This window comes from Microcaecilia unicolor, chromosome 12 (assembly GCF_901765095.1).
Source record: "Microcaecilia unicolor chromosome 12, aMicUni1.1, whole genome shotgun sequence".
In the NCBI taxonomy this organism is placed as follows: Eukaryota; Metazoa; Chordata; class Amphibia; order Gymnophiona; family Siphonopidae; genus Microcaecilia; species Microcaecilia unicolor.
Genome location: NC_044042.1, coordinates 72,596,425 through 72,609,688, shown reverse-complemented (window position 1 = coordinate 72,609,688; position 13,264 = coordinate 72,596,425). Strand labels below are relative to the sequence as shown.

At 44.5% G+C, this 13,264-nt stretch overlaps 1 protein-coding gene across 1 annotated transcript in view; it reads right to left on the bottom strand.

Annotated features, from left to right (window-relative positions):
* Positions 1–12,937, bottom strand: part of IGFBP4 (insulin like growth factor binding protein 4) — an 80,153-nt gene extending 67,216 nt beyond the window's left edge. The window contains exon 1 of the mRNA XM_030220839.1: positions 12,372–12,937. Within this exon, the coding sequence (XP_030076699.1) occupies positions 12,372–12,717 (346 nt within the window). The 5' untranslated portion in view covers positions 12,718–12,937. The remainder of the gene's footprint in view (positions 1–12,371) is intronic.
* Between the last annotated feature and the right edge of the window lie 327 nt (positions 12,938–13,264).

Here is a 13,264-nt window from a genome sequence, read left to right as displayed (position 1 = left end):
TATCGTTTTCATCTCCCTTCTCTGTACCTTTTCTAATTCCACTATATCTTTTCTGAGATGCGGTGACCAGAATTGCACATAGTATTCAAGGTGCAGTCGCATCATGGAGCAATTCAAAGGCATTATAACAGCCTCATTTTTATTTTCAATTTCTTTCCTAATAATACCTAACATTCTATTTGCTTTCTTTGCCACTGCAGCACACTGAGCAGAAGGTTTCAAGGTACCACCAATGATGATGACTCCTAGATCCTTTACCTGGATGGTGACTCCTAATGCGGAACCTTGCATCATGTAGCTATAGTTTGGGTTCCTCTTTCCCACATGCATCACTTTGCAGTTGCTCAGATTAAACATCATCTGCCATTTGGATGCCCAGTCTCGTAAGGTCCTCTTGCAATTTTTCACAATCCTCTTGAGATTTAACAACTTTTAATAACTTTGTGTCATCAACAAATTTAATTACCTCACTAGTTATTCCCATATCTAGATCATTTATAAATATGTTTAAAAGCAGCGGTCCCAACACAGACCCCTATGGAACCCCACTACCAACCCTTCTCCTTTGAGAATACTGACTATTTAACCCTACTCTCTGTTTTCTACCCTTTAACCAGTTTTTAATCCACAATAGAACACTATCTCTTATCCCATGACTCTCCAATTTCCTCTGGAGTCTTTCATGAAGTACTTTGTCAAATGTCTTTTGAAAATCCAGATACACAATATCGACCGGCTCACCTTTATCCACATGTTTGTTCACCCCTTCAAAGAAATGTAGTAGATTGGTGAGGCAAGATTTCCCTTCACTAAATCCATGTTGACTTTGTCTCATTAATCCATGCCTATGTATATGCTCTGTCATTTTGTTCTTTATAATAGTTTCTACCATTTTGCCCAGCACCGACATCAGGCTCACCGGTCTGTAATTTCCCAGATCACCTCTGGAATCCTTTTTAAACTGGCCTCGTAAGCAGCTTTCGTCCACTGGAAACAAGTGTTGAATTTAGATTTAGCGTCCAAGGAATTAGGAGACCATATTTCAAGTGAGCCTGGCCACAAAACACATGGCAGAAGACAGCTAGGGAGGACAAAGCAAACCTTTCTACAAATGCCCTTTTGCTAGGCAGGAGCTGGTGAATTGGGGAAGGTGGGATTGGAACTTGCATTTCTAGGGGTGAGCAGCCAGAAACGTTTTGCTCTGGGGTTTTATCCATGTTGTTTATGAGAATGTTCATATTGTGTGGTAGTTTTCTGGGCATTTTTTCGTTACAGGAGCTATTTCGTCTACTTGTCACATGGATTGGCCACTGTTGGAAGCAGGATACTGGGCTAGATGGACCATTGGTCTGACCCAGTATGGCTATTCTTATGCTCTTTGAGAAAGAGCATGCAGTCTTTCGAAAAGAGTGTGCGCTTTTTGCAAATAATGTGCACTATTTGTTCACAGTGGGCATTCTTTCCTGAGAATGCATGCATGTATGCACTATTTGCACATGCATGATGGTGCACTTTGCAAAAATTGTGCATTCTTTAAGTGTTGCGCTCTTTAGGAAGAGGGCACGATATTGACAGCAAATTTTAAAAGTTTGAAATTTGCCAATGACTTGGGAAATGTTGTTTATTTATTTTATTTATTTATTTGTAGCATTTGTATCCCACATTTTCCCACCAATTTGCAGGCTCAATGTGGCTTACATTTGCCGTAATGGCGGTTGCCATTTCCGGTTAACAGGATTACAAATGGTATTGCGTTAAGGTGCATACATACATGGTAACATACATGGAACATAATATATATGGGACAGATCATGGTATATATATATACTACTACTACTATTTAGCATTTCTATAGCGCTACAAGGCATACCATGTGCATACATACATGGTAAAGAAGAATACATTATGGTATTGCAAGAAGGTTCCTGAGTAATAAATTGGGTTGTAACATACATTAGGCCATCGACTATAGAAAAACACTATTCGATATAAGTTTTAAAGTGGTAGTGCTTGATCATTAATAGGAAAGAGGTTAAGCAGTCATGCGATAAAAGTTCGGTTTTGTATAGATCGTGTATAATGTTATTATTTAGTATTTAGGATGGATGTTTATGGAATGCCTTCTTGAAAAGATCTGTTTTCAGTAGCCTTCGGAAGATGGTTAGATCTTGCGTTGTTTTTATGGCCTTCGGTAGTGCATTCCATAGCTGTGTGCAGATGTATGAGAAACTGGTCGCGTATGTGGATTTGTATTTTAGCCCTTTACAGTTAGGATAGTGGAGATTGAGGAATGTGCGTGATGATCTTTTTGCGATCCTAATAGGCAAGTCTATAAGGTCTGACATGTAGGTCGGGGCTTCCCCGTAGACGATTTTGTGGACCAAGGTGCAAGGTTTCAAATAAATGCACATCCCTATCACTTACAGCAATCTTTATGAACTGAGGAGGAGGAGAAGCCCTGCTCGGGGAGAAGCTTGAAAATCAGTCTCATGTGAAAGACAAGCCTGGGCACACCCATGCCTTTTACTGTGTTGCCTCTATTTTCTCGCCTCTGTGAACATGCTGCCTAGACATCCACTCCAGTGCTGGCTGCATGTATGTTTCTGGAAGCAATGTAATCATAGTGCTGGAGTGTGATCCTGTCCATATAAATGTTTCTAAATAAACCTAAGTTATTATCCATGTTCCCTCAACCTCCCTAAGCAAATCCAGATCACATTATGCCTTGTCCTTCTAGTGAGAGTTATAACTACAATTCAACTTGCAGAATTTGGTCTACAGCCCAAGTCAGCTCTTATCTTCTTTTCATCTCCACCACAATAGAAGACACAGAAAACACTGACCTCCAAAAAAGAGGGTTAGGACAGATCTTTTTAATATAGCCTTTAATATAGCCTTTAATATAGCCACACTGAGCCCGCAAATAGGTGGGAAAATGTGGGATACAAATGCAATAAATAAATAAATAAATAAATAAGTATACAAAACAGCAATAAATAAACTGGCAGAGTGGCTCAATTTAAGCCTGCAGCAAGATAACCAGTCAGTGACCTCAGCCTACTCTGCTTCTCACCATGCAGCAGGACATGCCGACATCATAACTTAATAAGCTGGTCTTGGGGGGAAGCGTCTTTTCGGTTCTCCACAGGCTTTTCCCCTGCACCCTGGGACAGTGTGATATCACACAGTATGAGCAGTAAGACATCCTGGGGGTAGTGTGACACCAGAGAGCCTGTGAGCTGCAGCAAAACCAGGGATAGCGTGACACCACAGAGAATGTGAGCAGCAAGTAGATAGCATGATGTCAAAATGTGAATTGCAGGCAGTCTCCGGGGACAGTGTGACATCACAGAATTCAAAGGCTCAGCCTTCTGAGGCCTAAAGATGACACTTCCCAGCAGGGGCGTAGCCAGACAGCGGATTTTGGGTGGGCCTAGGCAAGAAATGGGTGGGCACCAAGTGTTCTCCCCACCACCAAAAAAATATCTAAGCTGGCGGGGAAAATGCTTCTCTCCACCTTGGCAGTCTGCAGCAGGCTTGCACTGAAAACAGAACATGCGCAGGTGCCAGTATCATGGAGAGCAGTGTTTTTGTTCTCCTCAGGGGGAAGTCTTCAGCTGACAGAGCTTGGGATCCCCAACAGCTACCGCTAAATATGTGCTACTGTTGGGTGGGCCTGAGCCCTAACTGAGCCCACCTGTGGCTACGCCACTGCTTCCCAGTCCTCCTAAAGTCCTGCCTACTTAAGCACACTAAAAGGAACATGACAGGAACTTAAGAAGCAGCAGGAGGAAATACCAAGGGCACAGCTTCCTTTAATGTTTCCTTATAGCCATTTTAAACCTAGTTTAAATATCTAGACTCTGCTCAGTTGTATTTTGTTTGTTATAAAAATTCAATAACGCGTTTGAACTTAAAAAATATCTAGACTCTGATAGGCATCACACTCTTTCACCATCTCCAACCCTGCAGGGGGAAAGCTTTGATCCAATTTGTCCTAATGTAAAATCGATTCCCTCCCTGTTCAAAGGAAACACTAGAGCTGTTTACTGTCCCAGCTAAATATTAACTATGAAAGAAGCCGCATGGTCAGCACTTCATCCTCTCCTGGTCATTCCATGCGCAGGGCCCAAGAGACAGGCAGAGCTCCGGAGTCTCAATGCGTGGATGAGACGATGGTGCAGGGAGGAGGGTTTTAGATTTGTTAGGAACTGGGCAACATTCTGGGGAAGGGGGAGCCTATTCCGAAAGGATGGGCTCCACCTTAACCAGGGTGGGACCAGGCTGCTGGTATTGGTATGCGAATGCCAGGAGCCTAAGAAATAATATGGGAGAGTTAGAATATATTGCTCTAAATGAAAAATTAGATATAATAGGCATCTCTGAGACCTGGTGGAAGGAGGATAACCAGTGGGACACTGTCATACTGGGGTACAAATTACATCGTAGTGATAGGGTGGATCGAATTGGTGGAGGGGTAGCATTGTATATTAACAAGAACCTTGAATCAAATAGATTGAAAATTCTGCAGGAAACAAAACACTTCTTGGAATCACTGTGGATTGAAATTCAATGTGTAAAGGGGAAAAGGATAATGATAGGAGTGTACTACCATCTACCTGACCAGGATGAACAGACTGATGCAGAAATGTTAAAGGAAATTAGGGACGCAAACAAACTGGGCAACACAATAATAATGGGTGATTTCAATTACCACGATATTGACTGGGGCAACATCGGGGCAAGCTAGGGAGGTAAAATTCCTTGATGAAATCAAGGACAGCTTTATGGAGCAGCTGATACAGGAGCCGACGAGAGAAGGAAACATTCTAGACCTAGTCCTTAGTGGAGCGCATGATCTGGTGCGGGAGGTAATGGTGCTGGGGCCGCTTGATAACAGTGATCATAATATGATCGGATTTGATATTAGCTTTGAAGTAAGTATACATAGGAAATCAAATACGCTAGCGTTTAACTTTAAAAAAGGAGACTATGATAAAATGAGAAGAATGGTGAAAAAAAAACTTAGAGGAGCGACTGCGAGGGTCAAAAATTTACATCAGGCGTGGATGCTGTTCAAAAACATCATCCTGGAAGCACAGGCCAAATATATTCCGCATATTAAATAAGGAGGATGGAAGACCGAACAACAGCCAGCGTGGTTAAAAAGTGAGGTGAAGGAAGCTATTAGAGCTAAAAGAAAATCCTTCAGAAAATGGAAGAAGGAACCGACTGAAAATAATAAGAAACGGGGCATAAGGAATGTCAAGTCAAATGCAAAGCGCTAATAAGGAAGGCTAAGAGGGACTTAAAAAAAAAGATTGCGTTGGAGGCAAAAACACATAGTAAAAATTTTTTTAGGTATATTAAAAGCAGGAAGCCGGCAAAAGAATCAGTTGGACTGCTAGATGACCGAGGAGTAAAAGGGGCAATCAGGGAAGACAAAGCCGTAGCGGAGAGATTAAATGAATTCCTTGCTTTGGTCTTCACCGAGGAAGATTTGGGTGGGATACTGGTGCCGGAAATGGTATTTGAAGCTGACGAGTTGGAGAAACTTAATGAATTCTCTGTAAACCTGGAGGATGTAATGGGGCAGTTCTGCAAACTGAAGAGTAGCAAATCTCTTGGACCAGATGGTATTCATCCCAGAGAACTGATAGAACTGAAAAATGAGCTTGCGGAGCTATTGTTAGAAATATGTAATTTATCCTTAAAATTGAGTGTGGTACCGGAAGATTGGAGGGTGGCCAATGTAACACCAATTTTTTAAAAAGGTTCCAGAGGAGATCTGGGAAATTATAGACCAGTGAGTCTGATGTCGGTGCCGGGCAAAATGGTAGAGACTATTATTAAGAACAAAATTACAGAGCATATTCAAAAGCATGGATTCATGAGACAAAGTCAACATGGATTTAGTGAAGGGAAATCTTGCCTCACCAATCTACTACATTTCTTTGAAGAGGTGAATAAACATGTGGATAAAGGTGAGCCGGTTGATATTGTGTATCTGGATTTTCAGAAGGCGTTTGACAAAGTACCTCATGAAAGACTCCAGAGGAAATTGCAGAGTCATGGGATAGGAGGTAGTGTTCTATTGTGGATTAAAAACTGGTTAAAAGATAGAAAACAGAGAGTAGGGTTAAATGGTCAGTATTCTCAATGGAGAAGGGTAGTTAGTGGGGTTCCCCAGGGGTCTGTGCTGGGACTGCTGCTTTTTAACATATTTATAAATGACCTAGAGATGGGAGTAACTAGTGAGGTAATTAAATTTGCTGATGACACAAAGTTATTCAAAGTCGTTAAAATCGTGGGAGGATTGTGAAAAATTACAAGAGGACCTTACGAGACTGGGAGTCTAAATGGGTGCTAGGTTTGTTTTATGTCAGGGAAGCACATCACTGATAATGAAAAGTCTTTTATATTATTCGCTCTACCTGGCAGAAAGGTTTGAGTGCCATGCTGTTGCTTTAACGATTGATAATGAAAAGGCATTTAATTGCATGGCCTTTTTGTTCACAGTAGGGACCTGTGTTGGAACGGAAGTTGCGTGAAACCCCATCCAGGTTTGCGGAACTCGCGTAGGAATTGAAGCATTTCTTGCATGGCTCTCATGGAAGTGTAACCAGGCTCGTTCTCAACTTGAAATAGTGTCGCCACAGTCTCCTTCTCGAGTGCACTCTCTTATTGAGATAAGGCATGAGAGGACAGGACACCCTGTCAGTGTCCCAGATTCCACCCTTCCACTGACAGTTCACAAAACTCCCGAGGGAGGGTAGAGGATTTAGATTGTAAGCTCTTTTGAGCAGGGACTGTCTTTTCTTCATGTTAAATTGTGAAGCACTGCGTACGACTGGTAGCGTTATAGAAATGATTTGTGGTAGTAGACGTAGATGATGCATGTGGGAAGAGGAACCCAAATTATAGCTACGTCATGCAAGGTTCCACGTTAGGAGTCACGGACTAAGAAAGGGATCTAGGTGTCATCGTTGATGATACGTTGAAACCTTCTGCTCAGTGTGCTGCTGCAGCTAAGAAAGCAAATAGCATGTTAGGTATTATTAGGAAAGGAATGGAAAACAAAAATGAGGATGTTATAATGCCTTTGTATCGCTCCATGGTGCGATACAAAATTGTGTTCGATTCCGGTCACCGCATCTCAAAAAAGAAAAGATATAGTGGAATTAGAAAAGCTGCAGAGAAGGGCAACGAAAATGATAAAGGGGATGGGACGACTTCCCTATGAGGAAAGGCTAAAGCGGCTAGGGCTCTTCAGCTTGGGGAAAAGGCAGCTGAGGGGAGATATGATAGAGGTCTATAAAATAATGAGTGGAGTTGAACGGGTAGATGTGAAGCGTCTGTTTACGCTTTTCGAAAATACTAGGACTAGGGGGCATGCGATGAAGCTACAATGTAGTAAATTTAAAATGAATCGGAGAGAATGTTTCTTCACTCAACGTGTAATTAAACTCTGAAATTCGTTGCCAGAGAATGTGGTAAAGGCGGTTAGCTTAGCGGAGTTTTAAAAAAGTTTGGACAGCTTCCTAAAGGAAAAGACCTTTATTAAATGGACTTTGGGGAAAAATCCACTATTTCTGGGATAAGCAGTATAAAATGTTTTGTACTTTTTTGGGATCTTGTCAGGTATTTGTGACCTGGTTTGGCCACTGTTGGAAATAGGATGCTGGTTGATGGACCTTTGGTCTTTCCCAGTATGGGAATACTTATTTACTTATGTATGCCACAATCTTGGTTTCTGCCAGGTATTTGTGAACTGGATTGGCCACTGTTGGAAGCAGGATACTGGGCTGGATGGACCATTGGTCTGACCCTGTATGGCTATTCTTATGTTCTTTAACCTCCATCACCCCACCCACCTTTAGTTTCTTCCTCTTTTCTAACTTCTCCCCACCACCACCATATCCACAACAGATTCCAGGGGAGGGGGCTCCTATCACTACTCTCCCCCCCCCCCCCCCCAGGTTTTGGGCTGTTAATAATCCTCTTTGAAATGAGCCAAATGCTTCGCTGATGGTGATCTTAGACCCTGCCTAGAAAGACTGTGGCAATTTAGCCATTATGGGTTCATGGAAATTATTATTTGCCCAAGGTGGGAGGAGTCCAGGGCTTTTTAATGTTGTCAGAGTTCATGTTGGCATTGCCAAAGCCTTTGCCTCCCCCTTACTCTTACCCAAATAGTTCCTGCCTGAAATTGTGAATCCAAGCCTGGAAGGGGTAACAGCAGGATTGGCTCAGCCCATGTGAGGATCTGGACCTTCTGGACTTGGCAGCCGTTATGGGGATCACTGCATAATTCTGTCACAGCTGACCACAGAAAAATTTACAAGTCTTTATTGTAGAAAGGAAGTAAAAGGATGCCTGACACTCCCTGTTTTGCCCAGCAGGCCTGCTTCAGGGGCAAAAATAATACTTCAAGATTGCCCCTGAAGCAGCCCTACTGGGCAAAACATGGCCATGTTGAGAATCCTTTTACCTGAACTTCCATTTTCCAAAATTCACATGGGAGGATGTACAGACAAGGGAGTCTCTCTCTATGCATCTCACAAAAGCACAGACTCTGGGAGTCCCTCATCCTATATGTAGCACTAGCAGAGACTGAGGAATCCCCTCTCCCCACAGACTGAGGTATCATCTCTCCCCATGATACTAATCCAGACTGAGGAAACCCCTTACCTCCCCCCCCACTAGCTCAGATTGAGGGATTCCCCCTCCCCCTGATGCCAGTCCAGATTGATGAAGCCCCTTGCCCCCCACTAGCTCAGATTGAGGGATTCCTCCTCTCCCCCTGATACCAGTCCAGACTGAGGAAGCCCCTTGCCTTCCCCCACTAGCTCAGATTGAGGGATTCCCCCCTCTCCCCCTGATACCAGTCCAGACTGAGGAAGCCCCTTGCCCTCCCCCACTAGCTCAGATTGAGGGATTCCCCTCTCCCCCTGATACCAGTCCAGACTGAGGAAGCCCCTTGCCTTCCCCCACTAGCTCAGATTGAGGGATTCCCCCTCTCCCCCTGATACCAGTCCAGACTGAGGAAGCCCCTTGCCCTCCCCCACTAGCTCAGATTGAGGGATTCCCCCTCTCCCCCTGATACCAGCCCAGACTGAAGAATGCTCTCACCTCACACTGGGTCAAATTCTCTCTCTTCCCCTTCCAGCCCAGAGTCCCAGATTAAGGAAACTCTCCTCCGTGTGCGTGACACTAATACAGACTGCAGCAGCAGCACCCCAGCCTCCTCCACCAAAACTGCAGCAATCTGCCAGTTTAAATCAGGAGTGGAGACAGCCAGTTCCTCCTCCTGCTCTCATTGAAGGTCACATCCTGTCTCTGCAGGAGCATGCGAGATTCCCATGATAACAAGTCCCAGTCCTCAATCACCAGAGCCCTGGGACCCTGAACAGGAACTGGTCCAGTCTAAGGCGCACACAATGTACGACCCAGGTGCTGATGCTCCAGTCTGGACTCGGAGAGGAAACAGCAGTACAAGAAGGCCTCATCGGGGACTCTTTTTTTTTTCCTGTTTTTCTTTTCTGTGTCCGGCTCTTTGTAAGCTATTTAAAGTCCAGCATCCTCTCGAGGAAGGGAAGGGGGAAGGAGGCAGGGAGAGGAAGAGGAAAAGAAGGGATGAGGGCATAGGAGCCGGCTCTGTGGGTGCTTGAGCACCCCCAATATTGAGAAAATTCATTGTATGTGTCCAGAGGGGTTATTTCCACTAGGCTTAGCACCCCCAATAATTTTGAAAAGTTGGCTCCTATGGATGGGAGATGGAAGTCCAGAGTAAATTTCGGTATCCCCAGTCATCGAATGTTGGACAGAGGTGAACCTAAGTTACTAAATGAATAATTCTCAGTACAGGTGCACAGCCTTAAGTTCCTGTGGCATTAAACTTGGCAGTGGCAGTGAACCCCAGTGCCGAGGACACATAGCTCTGTCCGTCTGTGACCTTTAATAAGTCACTTGGAAAATCATTTTATAATACCCATGCCTAACTTATGCAAGAATCACCAGTATTTAAATGGAAATGTACCCCATGGAAAGTGCAGACACACGCGAACCCCTGCTATTTAATACACTACACAGACGATACCAGTATATCTAGCAACAAATCGCACCCCCAGGAATGCCTCTCCCCATTTCAGATACACTTATGGCACAGGGTGTATGTGTGTAAATTTAAAAGCTTATACACTAGCCAATCTGCCTCTGAGATGCTGTTTTACTCATGAGAATGCTTTTTGAAACGACCCCCTCAAGGTCTTCTATGCTCACTCTTACACTGTAAGCTCATTGGGGAAGGGAGGTTTGAACAATGTTACCCAGGGTTGTTGACAGTAATAGTGCTATATACACTGCAGACCTCCCCACAAAGATTGAGGTCAATGTTTTTTTAAGCACCAGCCATCATGGGCAAAAAAAAAAAAATCCAGATATCCAGTGGCAGAATCCTGATAGTGACTGCCCCTGAATATCTCGATAGAGTTGTGAGCTGCCGGCACTATTTGGATAGCAGCAATATTCAGCCGTTGAATTGATAGCATGTAGGAAAGCTTTTTTGCTGTCAAGATATCCAGCTAGTGGTGCTGAAAATCATTGCCATCTGGATATCTTGTGTCTCCACCTCTGGACAGCCCTAGCTCTCCGGATAGTGCTGAGGTGGTCTGTAAAGATATTCAGTGGCACTGTCCGGATAGCACTGGAGTGATCTGTAAAGATATTCAGAGGTAGTATCTGGATAGTGCTGAGGTAGTCTGTAAATATATTCAGTGGTACTGTCCGGATAGTGCTGAGGTGGTCTGTAAAGATATTCAGTGGTATTGTCCGGATAGTGCTGAGGTAGTCTGTAAAGATATTCAGTGGTACTGTCTGGATAGTGCTGAGGTGGCCTGTAAAGATATTCAGTCGCACTGTCCGGATAGCACTGAAGTGATCTGTAAAGATATTCAGTGGCACTACCAAGATAGTACAGAGGTGGTCTGTAAAGATAGTGGCAGTATCTGGATAGTGCTGAGGTAGTCTGTAAATATATTCAGTGGTACTGTCCGGATAGTGCTGAGGTGGTCTGTAAAGATATTCAGTGGCACTATCCAGATAGTGCCATTGGAATATATCTCTCAGGGGCATTTCACCAGGTGCAGGTGCTGTCTACCTGGACAAATCTTTTTTAAATATCATTCGTCTCCTGTCTCAACCAGCTGCTGCTTATCTCTCAGGTCAGTCAACAACAACTAACAGCTGATGAAAAGGAGGATCTACAGATTTTTAGAAGGGGACAGGGTTGTATTTTCATGCATTTGTTGGGGAGGGGTGCTGCAAAGGGTTGGTCAGTCTGCTCTTTTCAATGAAGTCCCTTCCTCTGTTAAAGCTGCACTGGATTGCATACAGTTCCCCACCTTCACCATGTGTAGAAGGCAGAGTGGCACCCTTACTCCTATCCTGCTTCATCTGAGTTCTGAATACCCCAGAGCCTGTGAATCTCATTCAAGGCTGCAGTGGAAGCAAACACTACCATTCCTCCCACCTCTTGTCTCCATATTGCATTGTATCCTTTACCAGGAAATGTGCACTTGTACACACACACACACACACATATACACACCTGGACTTATGCACCTTTGCACATATGCACCAGTACACGTCTGTGCACACATAATTGTACCCCTGTAACCTAGTGCTCCCACCACAGCGCACAAACGTCTACGCCCAGTGCTGGGCACAAGTCTTTGTAAATTTTATTTAATTAAAAAAAATCTATTCCACCTTTTCTATCTGTGGATCATACAAATTGGATTACAAGCATTTGTATATGCCCTGGGGAGAGTTGCCAGGTTCTCACTGAATCCTCTGAGCCCCAGTGTGGGAGGCAGATTCATGGGACTGAGGCCCCATCCAGGCTCTAGAGGAGAAGGTGAAGCTGACAGTAAGAACGTTTAAGCTTGTGGTTCTCAATCATTTTAATCTTCTATCTGATGCTTTTCTCACAACAGTCTCAAAATCCTAAGAATACAAAATCACCTCTGCCCCCCTCCCCTCCCCATTGGCTGCTTACTGTAAAGTGTCCCTGCTCCACAAATCTCATCAGGGGTGTCATATTATTTGACAGAGGGTCTCAGCAGGTGATCCCCTTCCCACCCACCTATCTAGTGTTCCCTGCTGTAGTGGCTGAGATATGTAAACACAGCAGCAGCTCATAAGATACTGACCTAGCAGGACAGACTGATTCTGACTGTACATACATGTGAGTGGATTGGTACCCTGCCAACCCTGAAGATGTCCCTTTAGCTGAGGCTTGGGAAAGATGTCACTGCTCCAGCATGATTATACTGTCATATAGCACTGAATGATGAAGAAAGCAGACTTACCTGTTGCCGGGAAGCTTTCTTGAATGGCCTGTATCTCAGTCAGGTCTGTGCAGAGTCCCTGTCCATTCATCAATGTATGGAGGGGTTTCTCAGTTCCCCGAGGTGGGAAGCAGCGCAACCCTGAGCCGCAGCGGGCTGTATAAACCCCACAGGGTGTCCCCATGCTCAGGGCACAAGTGGCACAGCATCCACAGCCTGGCTCTTGCACAAGCTCCTCACAACCCACAGGCACCTTACAGCGACTTAGCTTCTCCTCTGAGCATGGCGGGCAGTGGATGGCTTCGTCGGTCACACAAAGCCCACTTATGGCCAGGAGCATGATGGCAGACAGCCCGCCAGGCTGCATGGTAAAATGAGAGACCAGGCGTTAGGGGATTGGACCAACTGGAGATGGTGCAGTTCAGGCAAGCTGGTGAGTGTGAGGTGCATCCAGTGATGGCAAGAGACAGGAGTACTGGTCCAAGATAAAGTGCTGATAGGGATCAAGAGAGCGCTTCAGACACCCAGGGCTGTATAGTATGATGAGTGACCAAGCAGAGTTGTACAGGCATTCTTTGTAAAGAGGGACTCTGTGCTTTCAGTGCAAGCTCTGAGCCTCTGGACTTTATACCATCCTCTAACCACACCCCCATCTTCCCTACTGCTGAGAGACAGAGAGAGAGAGAGAGAGTGGGAACTGTTCACAGAAGCAAAGGAGCTCTCTCCCTGTCCTCCACCATCTCAGAGTCTTTAATCACCCAAAGACAGACAGGGAAGGGTTGAGATTCTAAAGCAGCTGAAATTGCAGCTAAGTTTGGGCTAAAGAGACTGGAGAAAGGAAGAAAATGAAGAGATGTATACGGGATGCAAATTTCATGACATCAATGACAGTTTGCCAGGTCCCGGCCTTAAAT